The 15,379-nt window shown below is 32.5% G+C and overlaps 1 protein-coding gene across 1 annotated transcript; it reads left to right on the top strand.

Moving 5' to 3' along the window:
- Window positions 1-613: 613 nt before the first annotated feature.
- On the top strand, window positions 614-14,818 carry Pmp70 (ATP binding cassette subfamily D member Pmp70). Its single transcript, XM_013322625.1, has 16 exons — window positions 614-634; window positions 718-831; window positions 1,347-1,601; window positions 4,918-4,987; window positions 5,749-5,846; window positions 8,274-8,454; window positions 9,053-9,122; window positions 9,553-9,647; window positions 10,081-10,198; window positions 10,367-10,464; window positions 11,026-11,218; window positions 11,590-11,722; window positions 12,271-12,445; window positions 13,061-13,234; window positions 13,543-13,647; window positions 14,048-14,818. Exons 2-16 carry the CDS (start codon window positions 725-727, stop codon window positions 14,180-14,182), a joined length of 2,007 nt encoding a protein of 668 aa, XP_013178079.1. The 5' UTR covers window positions 614-634; window positions 718-724; the 3' UTR covers window positions 14,183-14,818.
- Window positions 14,819-15,379: the final 561 nt, after the last annotated feature.

The raw sequence follows: 15,379 nt of genomic DNA on the forward strand, positions 1-15,379 counted from the left end.
CAAAACCTGTCACAATTTACCAACAACAATCGTACCACCCACCCGCCTACAGTTATTTGTAGACGCAAAGTATTTAATTTTTCCGTTAAGGAATGTTTGCTTTACCTGGCTATGGCCAGTTTCCAATATGGTAAGGTTACTTATTTTGGTGCGGTCAGTATGCATTAAATACACAAAACTCCATGTTTATGTTTTTATATTGAAAAAGAAGAGAATTAGAGTCTACTACTAACTATTCTTTGTTGTAAAGTGTTTCGAAAATGCTATATGCTCTTTGATCTGAATTTTTTTTTGTTCTTTGATCACTGACCTCTGAACATGGATATGCTATAAATCCTGTATTTTGTGCTCATTTGATCATCGCCATTTTGGAATTTTCTTTTGAAGTTGGTACAGGTGGTTCGGATTTAAATAAATAATAGTATAATAATAATAATAACTAATAATATTAGAGATAAAATTAACTGGCTGGAACTTCAACTATCGCGTTTAAGTCAGTTTGCGCCCGAACAACAAAAGCTATGATTTCAAAGCAAAGGCCTATCCATTTATAGAGATCAGTGTCTTTGATCGAAATAAATGATGACAGTGACAGATTAGTCGATCAGTCAACCTTGATTCAACCAGTCACAAAGTCAGTTAGTGATAATTATGTGACATCGATAATTTTTTTCTGATATTGTTTCAGTGCTTTCACTATTATTTATTATATTATAGTTTTACAATGGCTCCGAATTTTAGTAAAATTACTTCAAGAACAGATGTCAAGATTGCAATAGCTGCTACGGCGGCAATCAGTGCATGGTTAATAAAGAATTCTATAAAAACTAGGTAACTAAACATATCATTATTTTAAATAGTACTAAAATAACTTTGATAAAATTAGATTTTTGAATTTAAAATATATGTTTTAGACTTGCAGCAAAGAACGATATTTAAGTCCTTTACTCCCATGCAACTTGTACAGGTTTTTATTCCAGATCTATGCAGAAAATGGTTTAAATAATTGATCACATTTAGCGTTAAGAATTTAACGGCCCACTTTATCATGAATACTATGCAAAACACAAATATATTTTAAATAACAAATTGTTGTAACATATTTTTCCTTAATTTGCTTATCAATGTGCTGGTTAATTTCTAATTTTGATTGTAGTGTCAGCTGAGTTGTCGTAGAAATAAAAAAATGTACTACCAATTTTCGTCTGCCTGCTTAGTAATATTTTATTTTGTGAATTCTAATTTGTACTATTCCATAATGACCATATGACCCTTTTAATAATTGTTTTTTTTTTAAATTTTACTTTACTCAACCAAATTCTCACTTTCTGATTTCTGTTATTTAGTAAAACAAAATGTCCACGGCCTGGTCAACTCTCTCCAGAAGAGAGAGTCCAATACATGATAAAGGAAAAAAACAAAAAGGATCCTAAGGCGCAAGTGAATGCAAGATTCTTTGCCGAACTGAAAGTACTATGGAAAATTATGGTGCCTGGATTGTGGTCAAAGGAGAGTGGTTTCATGGTGTTAATAGCAATGGCTCTTGTTTCAAGAACTATGTGTGATTTGTGGTTAATCCAGCATACTACATTAGTTGAAGGGTAAGTTTATTTGAACATCTTTTCTGTTTTACTTACTTCACTAATTTAGATAAATTTATAAAGTACTACTAGGTTCTGTTAACAGAGACATCGAAAACTAGACTATATTTTAGTTAACTTTGTTGATGTTTGAAGATACTTTATATGTTAGGGCATTTAAAAAAACTAATAAAATATAATTAAAATCATTTTTCGCAAGCATTAAGATGTTATTTTGAACATTAAGGCTTGCAACATTCATTTTCAATTTGTCATTGCAATGTTTTGCATTGAAATCGCAGGGGGTTTTTTAAATAAGCCATCAGGAAAGTCTTTAACTACTGGCAACTTAATGCCCAGCTATGCCGAGGTTTTTTGCTGTATTTTAAATTATTAAATCTTTGAACAATAATTGTTGACGATTTCTCATGTTAAAATTTATATGGTAAATTAATTATACTTTTGTTCCATTGTGAAAAAAATATTACCATGGTAGTAATATTCCAATGTGAAACAGCTGTACAAAAACCAACCACTTTAACATATAATAATAAATAAAAATATAATCAGCCCTCAACCAATTTAAAAAAGATATATAAACATTTTTTTGGGCAGAGTTTTTAGTGATGGAATCCCATGATTCCGAAAAAAGTTGAGAACTCATAATTTCAACATTTTTAAGACAATTTTAAACTTTTTTATTGACATTACATTTATACTTTATTTGAGTTTACATGAACTTTGAACTTATGAGATGATTTTCATACTTGCAATGAGACATACAAGAAATAATAGTTTTTTTTATCAACACAAATTAATTACTTTCAACTGTGTAATAGGTAACCAAAGGATTTTAAAATGTAGATGTTAGAAAGTTCACCTATTGTATGCATACAGGGTCACAATAGTTTACATGTATAATTTATACAAATTGAATTAATATTGATAGCATTGAACTTTTTGTAGCAGTTAATTTGTATATTACTCTTCACAAAAGTGTATGTTATTAAATTATTGGTATATAATTATAATATCTAGTATAGAGTCAGTAGATAGTAATTCTACATCAAATCTTAATAGTTGCAAAAGAAAAGATTAGCTTTCTAATTTTACTCTTATGCTCCTCCAGAAAAGAATTTGAATCAATTGGAAAATCTCACAATGTATACAAATACAAAATATACAATCTTATCTTACTAATATTATAAATGTGAATGTTTAGATGAATGCATGGATGTATGTATCTGCAGCACTATTAAATGGATCTCGATGAAATTTGGTATACATATAGAACATACTTTGGAAGAAGACATAGGCTACAATTTTTTTTTATCCCGTACGGACAGATTTTATAGTTTGTTAACGAATCTGTAAAGTCAATAAAAAAGGTTGATTAGTAACAATACAGTACCTATAATGTCTTTAATACATATTCAAATGTAAATAACAAAAGCGGACTCTGTTGTAACTATTCACATTGGTAACTTGTGTCATATAATAATTTACTTGATGTTTAATTAATAATCAAGTAACTTCTATTTGTATTTTATATACAGAACTATTCTTTATTCACTACTTTTGGATGAAACTTGGATTATCATCAGATATTTTATAGAACACTATTTTATTCAATATTTGAACCGAATAAGCAATTGAATTTTGACTCTGTAATTTTTTTTATGAATTACGTCATTTGTTTGTGTATAAATTTCCACTAAAAGATTTAAGTTTAATTTCGGCAAATGCAGTAGAATATGTAAATTACATTATTGATTTTTACTTCAAGGTGATGCCAGTTTTAAATGCATTTGTTTGGTGAATGTATAAAGTATTGGAAATGTTTTAATTCCGTGGCTTTTAGTTAAACAACATGACTCACAATTTAGTTTTCATGTTTGCAACAATAAAGCACACGATATACGTATTGGCCAATGTAAAAATTCTTTTATGTTTCAAATTATATATTATCCATGATATATATTTATACAACATATTTATACTCATATAAAGTTTGGATGTATGGATGTTTGTTACAAAGTATTTCCAAAACGATTCAATAAATCTCGATAACGTTTGGCATAGATGTAGGAAAGTCTGGACAAACATATAGGCCACCTATTCAATACGGCACGGACAAAGTTGTGAGCGACAGCTGATTCTTAAATAAATCCCTTGTGAAGCGAAATGGATAACAAAAATTAAGATTATATTTTGCGTGAAAGTTTAAAATTCTTGTATGCCTTATTAATATGTTCCAAAGATGTTTATTTACGCTTTTTAGTTTTGATTTCCGCGATAGACCGGTTCTCATTAATTAAAGCACACTATTTGCCGGCGGTTGAGGCTATCCTCAAGGCCTGTTAGTTTTTAAATATACAATGCTTGAATATTCCAGTTTATAATATTGTTCAAATTTTTTTGTTTAAAGTTATAACCGTGATATTTGTCAAACGATAGCATTTATTTAATCATTGTCTTAATACATTTGATTTTCTTTTGTCTTTTTTGTATAACACCTTTTTTTTTGTAAATGAATGATAATATTTAAAATTATGCATTGAAATACGTGTTTGGTTATTTAATTAAATTTGGTCATTGTACAAAAATTTCGTTCGAAAAAATACTTCCGTTTCTCAAGTTGTAATGTCCGGATTATACCTTTATAAGATGTTTGGTACGAATGTAATATTGTAAGGTCAATCCTTTCGAATTCCTGTACGTACTATAATAATTTTTACGACACTTTAAATTTTTTTTAAGCAGCATTTACTGATGATGGTTTTGTATATATAGACTTTAATTTCACAGTGGTTAATCTTTTAATGAAAATATTTTATATTTAACTAGCTGTCGCCCCCCGAATTCGTCCGAGCGATATTAGAAAACAGTATATGTGGTCTTCCAGGCTATGTTTTACATTAATGCAAAATTTCATCGAGAAACATCCATCCATCCGTTCAAACATTCGAATTTATAATATTAGTAAGATATAAGATATAAATCGTAAGTCAAAATCGCTCGTTCACAACACGTTAATGTCAATGACCATGATAAAATATTTTAAGTTATTGCTATGAATATACAATAGAAATTAATTTTAAATTCAGGTTATGTTTAATAAATAAAAAATGTAATATTTTAGTCCGTGCGAATTTAAAAAAAAACAATAATAAGAATTTAATGTAAAATACATATTCTACTAATTACGTTTTTTTTAATTCCTCGCGGATGAAATCGCAGGAGAAATCTAGTGTATAATAATGATTATATGTAATTCTGTATATTTTAATAGGTTTCTGACGTGAATTTTCATTAAAAAAGCTATATCTATTTGCAGGTCCATCATCACAATGAATCATAAAGAGTTCAGGCGACTTATAGGACAAGTTTTCCTAGCTATGCCACTGGTAAGATATATTCGAGTATAAAATGTATATAAAAACGTCAATGTCTCAGGGGTATTGTAATCTAGTCACACTAGCATAACTTATGGGAGGTCCGACATAGGCGTAACCACCTAATGATTTAGACTAGGTCTCATTTGCCCCTTCCTTCCCCCTAGCGATGCCCATGGGCTCCGAGCTCATTGTTCGGGACTTATTTAAAACATATGTATTCTTTATGTACGTATTTATATTAAGAAGTTGTCAGATTTTCATTGTGTTAGGTGCAGACATACATTTCTATTCAAGTTTAATTACTGCATTATGTATTTTATATATATTTGATGTTTTACGAGTATATAGTTATTAGCTAAATGCCTGTTTCATTATAATGTTAGTGTTTTATTATCGCGTGGTCAAAGGTTATTTTATAGGAAGCAATTCTCGTCTTTCAAATCATATTTATTAATTGCTCTGGACTAAATATTACTAATAAATGTGAAAGTTTGATTGGATGGATGTTTGATTGTTAGAAGAAATCTCCGGAACGCCTCAACGAAACTTTATTTAAATTTTGCACAGATGTAGATCATAGTCCCGAACAGCACATAGGCTTCTTAATTTTTTTTTTATTCTGTGCGGACTGAGTCGCGGGTGACAGCACTAGCTGTAACAAACCTAAGGATTTTCAAATTCATCCACTAATTTTCGCTTTGATTTATTTGCACATTTTTTTTTGTTTTATGTTATGGTAACATGTTGATAACAATTTAATTATTTTTCAGATATCTGTGGTGAATAATGTTCTAAAATGGAGTATAGGTGAAACTAAATTAAGGCTTAGGACAAATCTTACATTACATTTATATCAAAAATATCTCAAGTGAGTAAACCTTTGTTTTTAAATTAAAAACAATCACAAAACACGTTGATACTGTATTATGTATATTAAAAAAATGTCCATACCAACATTACAACAATGAAAACAGTTACCATTGTATCGAATGACTTATGTAGGAAAGAGAAGAATGTATAAAACAAAGAGGGACAGATCTTTATCAGCTAGTTTTTAAATTAGCCAAAACAGGTTGGCTTCTATTCTTAGTATTGTACATTTTCGACAATAGTTGAATTATGTTTTGTTTTTATTTCATTCTTTACGTAATACTTTAAAAAAAAAACAATGTTTTAGTTCCCCGTTCGTAAAATTAACTAACAAACTGTTAATATTGTTTAATCATATTCTAGTAGTAAACGAAGCCAATGTTTATCTACATATTATATCGGGTGATGTGTAGAAATTGTACTTTGGCATTTATCATGAAGGTCGTTGCGTCAATCGATATACGTAATCATACCTCTACAAACCTACGAGAAACGGAACACCATGTATACGATATATTTACGTTATAAAATTATATTTACGTTATGAATTCCTAAGCATTTGTTGTGTAGATATATTTTCTTTAATATCTAGAGATATATAGCGATATCGTTATCTAAATCTATGGATTTGTAAGTTGGTATAATTGTGCATTGTTAACGATGGATGACAAAGCATATCGAGAATATTGAAATTTAAAACAAATTCATATTTAACTATTATATTGTTACGACAAAAAAAGTTTTCTAAGATTGACTTCAAATAGCAAGGAAATACAAATTAAATATTACGTTAGGATCATGCGCGTGCTGTGTGGTGCTGCATGCTTTTGACATAAGAAATACTTGTTACGAATAAGTATAAAATTTCCACGTTTGAAATGTTAAGCTAGGAAAAAAAACTACTTAAATATTTAAAATTTAATATGAACAACATTGTAATCTTCAATGTTAATATTTGCTTATTACTATAATAATTATAATAAATATAAGTAATACGAAGACTTTGACCTCGCTTATTAAAGAAATTGCGCCAAACTATGTCCTTGAAATTAGAGACGTTACTGGTTTACGAGAAATTTATGTGAGAAAAAAGTGGAAAAGTCGTTCGAAAATTTAAAAAAAACCTTGTGATTTATGGTTGAATTTCGACCAATGGACGGCTAGTAATTGTCGAAACTTGTACGCACTTAACGGAAGGGGAAAAAGATTCCTCGCAATTGACATTCTATGACATCACAACAGTTGATGGTGCGTTGTTTGTGGCCTATATCAAAATCTTACTAATATTATAAATGCAAATGTTTGGATGGATGGTTTCTTTGAAGGCATCTCCAAAACTTCATGGATCTCGCTCAAATTTGACATGGATGTGTAACATAATCCGCAAGAAAACGTTTAAGTTTTTTTTTTAATTCCGCGCGAACGAAGTAGTAGGCGAAAGCTCGTATGTGTATAAATCAATACATTTTAATTTATAATTTGCATAACCCGCATAATATTGTGACGTCATAGCTCTTAAATAATAAATTATGCAGTGACAGTTCGTTTCTTGTGTAAGGTTCTTATAAAGACAATGATTGTATAGTTCTTTGTTAATAAGTAATATATCCATATAACTATTAGCTAATGAACAGTTAACACGTGTTACCTTCGCAATTATCTATAAGAATGTATATGACCACTTAGTATTCAGTAATTGATTTTAAAATGATGTATCAAGTTATTATTTGCGCCTCTAAGTATCAAATCAAAGTTGTTTTTATATACAAATATTAAATAAAAGTATTAAAACATGTAGATACATAATCTCAATGTAAGAACTATGAATCTTAATCCATTTAATCTTAACACAGCGTCTTGTAATAGATTAACGAGCTATAATTTTTGTTTGTCTATACTTGTTTATAAGCTGAAATACAAACATCATCATCAGCTCACTATACGTCCCAACCGAGGGGCTCGGAGCCTACCCTAAATTAAGGGTGATTAGGCCATAGTTAACCACGCTGGCTAAGTGCGGGTTGATTGACTTCACACATATCTTTGAACCCGCTCTCAGACATGTGCAGGTTGCATCACGATGTTTTCCTTCACCGTAAGAAATACAAACATATCTCACGCATTTTCTTTTAAAAAAATATGATTTTGTACACTAAAGGCCACAGAAATCTTAGTGATATTAATCTTAGTACTTCTTACTAATTATAAATGTGAATGGTTAGATGGATGGATGGATGTTTGTTTGAAGATATCTCTAGAACGGCTGAACAGATCGTGATCAAATTTGGCATATATATAAAACATATTCTGGAAGAACACATAGGCTACTATTTTTTTTTATTTCTGCGCGGATGGAGTCGCGAGGATGTATAACGAAAAAACATCTCCGAATGGGTTATTATTTTTGTTATTAAATCTATTCCAGAGGTTTCACTTACTATCAAGTCACAAATTTGGACAATCGGATATCGAACGCGGATCAGTTATTAACCACCGATATTGATAAGTTCTGTGACACAGTTATTGATCTGTACAGTAACATAAGCAAGCCTCTTTTGGACATTGGACTTTACCTGTACAGATTAACAGTAAACTTAGGCCCATCGGTGAGTAACATGTTAAATCTATATATATAAAAATCAATTGCTGTACGTTAATCTCGCTAAAACATGAGAACGGTTCAACGGATTTATCTTACCTTGGTCTTGAAATGTTCGTGGAGGTCTAGGGAAGGTTTAAAAGTTGAGAAATATGGGAAATAATTGCCGGGAACTAATTAGGTTTTTTTTTCATTTCACGCGGAAGGAGTCGCGGGCGACAGCTAGTATTAATATAGATTTTATCCTGTTTATATGTTACCGAGCATTTGACCTTCGTTGATTTGTTTATCCAACTAGGTATATTAAAAACTGCCAGGAAGCTTGTTATAAAATAATCTTACTAATATTATAAATGCGAATGTTTAGTTGTTTGATTGTATCTCTACAACGGCTGGACGGATCTCGATGGAATTTGGCATAGATGTAGAACATAGTCTGGAAGAACACATAGAATACTAATTAAGTTTTTTTTTAATTCCACGCGGGTGGAATGTCGGCCGATTGTTAGTACAACAATACAAATAAACTTGTCCTTTCGAATCTCATTATTTTTATCAGGCAATTTTTTTTTTCAATTTAAAAATATGCATTTTTTTGTTTTTAGACACCCGGTATAATGATGGCATATCTATTCGTGTCTGGAATATTTTTGACATATCTAAGACGACCTACGGGTAAGTTTTTTTTTGTTATTTAAAAATATAAACGTAAAATTTCTTTTTTTTAGTTATCTAAAGCATAAAACACATCATAAAACCTTATGTTATTACGAAATTTTCACGTTATTTTTATTAGCTTTCTGATTACGTTGGTCTGTGTAAAGATTTTTTTTATTCTTTATTTTGATGCCTAATACATTTCCATTGTAATATTTAACATTGAAATAGGGAAATAAAAAAAGCACGTGGATTTTAAAAATAAAATACAGATTAAAAATATATTGTTCTTTGTATTTGAAGTGAATCGAGATGAGAAAAAAAATATTGACCTTCTGTTCTTCCTCTTTTCTTTATGTCTTTGATGATTTTTTATTTAATTATAAATGTTTATTATTGTAAAAAAAATTGCATTGTCTCTTAAGTGTCATGTATTTTTTAATACTAGCTCGTATGACGGTTCAAGAGCAAAAACTTGAAGGTGAATTCAGATACGTCAATTCGAGGCTTATCACCAATTCAGAGGAGATTGCTTTTTACCAAGTAAGTAAAATAGTTAACTTAATTTCAATCTAACTTTGCTTTTTTTTTAATAAGGCAAGGCGGCAAATGAGCGGCGGAAATTGGGATACTTCATTGTAGTAATTTTCTTTTAATTCCCAAGTCAAGAGTTTAATAATTTGATTAATATATTCTATACATCTCTGAATATTTTTTAATTCCCAAGTCAAGAGTTTAATAATTTGATTAATATATTCTATACATCTCTGAATATTTTTTAATCTATATTGAATATAATTGCTAATGCCAATGACACTCTTAGCTTAATGACTAGTATACTTCTTTTCAAATATATTGGTTGCTCAAGGTCTTCTGAACGATGCGACAACGCAATAGTGTTTTGCGCAGCCCACGATGCGGAGCCGCCAAGATATTTGACAAGGTAAAATACTAAATGTAAGTAATGCTGTTCCAGGGCAACAACCGCGAGAAGCTGACGCTGCTGGCCAGCTTCTACAAGCTGACGCGGCATCTGCGCAACTTCCTCAACTTCCGAGTCGCCATGGGCTTTGTCGACAACATCATCGCCAAATGTTTGTACATATACAATAACCACAGATAATATTATATTTATTATATATACCTAATTCTCTATACAACGTATTATGGGTTCCGTGTCTATGGTTATTTTTATTCCGCACACAAGTTAGATGGTGATTTTTTTGGCGAATTGTTTTATGATTTTTTTTCTCTTTTTTCAGATGTGGCAATAATAGTCGGATTCTATGCAGTTTCTCGTCCCTTCTTCGTCAAGGATCACAACTTACTCACAACCAGCACTGAAAATGATCGATTTAAGGTATTATTTAGTTGTTAAATGTGGTCTTACTTTCATGTGGACTTCACTTTCGGGTTCCAGTGTAAAATAGGTGGCATATAAAATCAAAGGCAGGCAAGCGAATTTATGTTTAGTTGGAGGCGATTTAGTGTTTTCATGTTACTAATAAATGCAGCTAAATTTGAAGCAAATTCAATTCAAAAATTTTACCAGCATCAAAGCGGATAGCTAACTTTTTTGTATTCATAAGATGGCAAACGAGCAAGCGGCTAACTTAAAACGCTGGAATAGCGACCGTTGCCAATAGACAAACGCAATTACATATGCCTTTAATCGATGGACGTAGAAAGAAAATATTTTTTCTTCCCATGTATCCTCCATCTGGGAAGTGGAAATCCACTTCCACTTCCCAACTTTTCCTTGTAATGAAAATGGAAGGAAAGAGGACTAATCTTAGGCCTCCGGAACGTACATTTAGACTGCGACGCGATATTGTTTCCAGTAGACGCGTGTCTGCGGACTCTCCCGCTGTGAAATCTGGACATAGGTAATAGTATTTGAGAGAGTGATGCAATATTCCAGCACTACTACACGTACGGGCGCATGCTGGTGAAGATGGCGGAGGGCATCGGGCGGCTGGTGCTGTCGGGGCGCGAGCTGAGCAAGCTGGCGGGGCTGACGGCGCGCGTCACGCAGCTGCACCAAGTGCTGGATGATGTCAACTCCGGCAACTACAAGCGCACCATGGTTGACAGGAACAACCATAATACTAACGGTTACTCTTATTATATTACTAGCTGTCGTCTGCGAGTCCAAAACATATGTGTTCTTCCAGACTATCATCTATATGTATGCCAAATTTTATCAAAATTCGTTCAGCTGTTCTTGACATAAGATACCTTCAACTTTCTACAAACAAACATCTTTTCTTTTATAATTTTTTAACACTAATACGTTTGGATATAAGTCTTTGGCATTATAACCAGGTACTATATTAATAAAAAAGAATGTTGACAGACAGACAGACGGACAACAAAGTGATCTTATAAGGGTTCCGTGTTTTTTCCCTTCAAGGTACGGAACCCTAAAAATATGTTTTTTGATTTATTTAACGTGTTTTTTAAATATTTCGGTTGCATATTGCAGAGGGTGGTCCGCTGTCGCTGGTGCCTGGTGCGGGGCGCATCATCTACAAGGACAAGATCATCCGCTTTGACAAGGTGCCGCTCGTCACACCCAACGGTGACGTACTCATCAGAGAACTTACATTTGAAGTGCGGTAAGTTTACACCTCCTGCTCACCTCCTGATAGCGGTAGCGTGATGTTATACCTCCTGTAACCTTCTGTATTTATTACGCTGTTATATGTTAGAAGAAGTTTTTCAAATACTATTTACTTATTGAGAATAATGTGGTCAAAGAAATTATCTTTTATGTTTTATTAACTTAGTGAAATATAGGTATAAAATCATTGTACTGCATTTGTAAAAATCTTATAATAAAATTAATTTACAGATTTGATTATTTGTATGTACCAGACTAAAAAGATAAAACGCAGACTAAGTCCTTAAACAATATCAACCAATAGAAAAGTCTTCTGATAAAGAATTACTTAGACTTTTCCTATATTTATCTATTTACCCAAGCGAAACCGCGGTCGACTATTAGTATACAATGCATTATGTAGTATACTATGCAGTATTAGTATACAATCGAAAACTGGCCAAGCGAGATTCATTGTCGCGACGTGGTACTCCATTAGCGAGAAAATATCCCTAACCCTAGTACTCTCGCTTATGTAGGTAATGTTTGTATGTTTGTCTGTAGATCTGGTATGAACGTGTTGGTGTGCGGACCCAACGGATGCGGCAAGTCCTCCATGTTCCGTCTGCTGGGAGAGTTGTGGCCGATATTCGGGGGCACTCTCACCAAGCCTCCGCGCGGCAATCTCTTCTATGTCCCGCAGAGACCTTACATGACGCTCGGCACACTACGCGATCAGGTACCTATATTATTTTTAGTTCACAATGCGCACTATTTTATTACCCATTGTAATAGTCAAAATAAATCTCTTTTCTTCTTCTTCGTATACTTCATTACTGAAGGTCGTGCTTGCCTTGATATGCTATTACGACTGTGTCGACCAGCTGCCTCCACGCCGTCTGTCTTCGTCTATACAGAAAATATTTTCTGTAAAAATAGGTAGAAAGTGCCAAAAGAAATAAGTAATATAACTCGATTTGATATTACCTTAACGCCCCCTGTACTTATTGCAGCGAATCAAAACTTAAGAAATATATGACAATCTAAAAAGTCACATTTCAAAATTTACTATGTTAATTCAAAAGACCTATGTATTTTATTTTAAATTGATGACTACTTTTGCACTGATATCATCTGTTTGATGGGAATAATTTTAGTTTAGAGAATGTCAGAATGACCGCGTTATTACTAAACACACTAATCGTTGCTTTCTGAGACTAAAATCCCACAGACCAAAATACTTATAAAATATATAGCTTTCTCTGTTTTGCCAATGATAATGAGGAGGATGACGATATGTTTTATACATGAATTTTGGTGTCAGAAACCAACCATAACCCGTGTTCTCCCCCAGGTGATCTACCCGCAAAGTCGCGAGGAGATGTTGCGGCGAAAGAGGTCTGACAGCGAGCTGGCGCGCTTCCTGCAGCTGGTGCAGCTGGCGTATCTCGCTGACAGAGAGGGAGGCTGGGACGCTGTCGAGGACTGGATGGATGTTCTCTCCGGCGGCGAGAAGCAGAGGATAGCTGTTAGTAACACTTTTTAGCTAAGTTTGATTGTGATTGTAGCTTAAAAACTGAACCAATTTTGAAATTAAATGTCATTTAATTCGATCACATATTTTGTGTCGTAGAAATACAGTCGATGGAGTTTTTTGGGTTTTAAATAACAAATACAGTCGCACCTGGTTAGGCGAGACATTTTCTTCTCGCTTACTACAGTACAGTTATTTATCGGACAATGTCGACAAACGATCGTGGGCCTAATATCGCTGAAATAGCGAATTTACCATCATAGTTTAACATATAGGGAAGTTAAAATATTTATTGTGTGCAGATGGCGCGTCTGTTCTACCACGAGCCGCAGTTCGCGATACTGGACGAGTGCACGAGCGCCGTCTCTGTCGACGTAGAAGGACAAATGTACCAGTACTGCAGAGAGGTAACAAATACACACTGAAAAATATAAATATATATGACTAGTTGTTGCCGTCGACTCCGTCCGCGCGGAATTAAAAAAACTTAATAAGTAGCCCATGTGTTCTTCCAGATTATTTTCTACATCTATGGAAAATTTCATACAGATTCATTCAGCCGTTCTGGAGATACTTTCTAACAAACATCCATCCATCCATGTAAACATTCGCATTTATGTTAGTAACATTGTACGAAATACATACTAAATGTATGGATATCGTACGTAGATACCCAAAAATATTATCATAATTCATCTTTATATGCTTTAATAATAAACATTTATATAATTAAGATCAATTTTCTAATTTTCATTTGCAAATATATTTTTGATGTATAAATGTGTCAAATATCGATTTTATTTCTAGATGGGAATATCATTGTTCACGGTGTCGCATCGTAAATCGTTATGGCAACATCACGACCACTACCTGCGCATGGACGGCCGCGGCGGCTACGAGTTCGCCGCCATCGACAAAGACACGCAGGAATTCGGCTCCTGATCGACGCACGCGCATCTCACCGCGCACACTACCGCCATCTCTCAACACCTGTAAAACAACTGCGAGTTGAATATATTACTATAAGTTCCTTCTTTTTATAAGAAAATCTGGCGATTTTTTTTTAATAATTTAGTAAATATTGTTGTTTATAAATCGAATATAAATCTTTTGAGGGTAAAGTTTTTTGTGGGAACTTAAAAAATTGTACACTCAAGTCTTAGGGGGAGTTTGTCGCCCCTTCCTTAAGATATACGGTAAAATACTTAGTAAATTTATCATTTTGTAAAGTATCGTATATATAAAATTCTCGTATCACAATTTTCCTTCCCATAGCGAAACGGCTTGACCGATTCTCATGAAATTTTGTGAGCATATTGAGTTGCTCTGAGAATCAGCTAACATCTATTATTAGTAATTAATTCTGCTAATGCAAGCTGACATAAAAGGGACAAAAGGTAACATGACATAGTTCTTATAAATCATTACATAATCACCTCAGACCACAATCTCAGACAAGTAACGACACGTATTTTAAGAACGACCACAATTTTAATAAACTACATAAAAAATGTACAAAATTGTGTTGTACGTTAGCTAAATAGTTTACAAGCAACTCATTTAAACTATATTATGTATTAAAATACATAAAACCTAAATATTTAATATGTGTAATTAATTATTTCATTAGTAAAATACACATTTACACCAATTGTTCGTGTTGTTGTAAATGTGTAATCGGCGTTGACTAGAAACAATTCAAACTGTTAACTATCAGTTTTCATTTTGTTTTTTAAGTTTTACAGTGGAATACCACAACCGTGACCTCACACGGATATATAGATTGAGTACTTTACATATTATGTATTTACTGTCATAAATTAAATGTAATAAACCAGGGGTGACCAACTGATTAGACTAAAGATCTACTGTTTATTCAGGAAACACCATGTTATAGTGTGTATAGTATATATTGGTACATTCTATAGTATTTTTCTTTATTAAAATGGAAAACAAAACTGATTGTTAGTTTGGTTTTCTTAACTTAACTACTTATATATTATATATATCAGTGTGAATATTGCGTTTGAGCATTATCCGCTATGTTATGTAGTATTCGACTAATAGTTCTGATAGACCCGTTGGTCACCCCTGTAAAATGTCAAATGTCTGTTGACTCAATTATTAAAAAAGGAACAC

This window comes from Papilio xuthus, unplaced genomic scaffold, assembly GCF_000836235.2.
Source record: "Papilio xuthus unplaced genomic scaffold, Pxut_1.1 DF825928.1, whole genome shotgun sequence".
Lineage (NCBI taxonomy): Eukaryota > Metazoa > Arthropoda > Insecta > Lepidoptera > Papilionidae > Papilio > Papilio xuthus.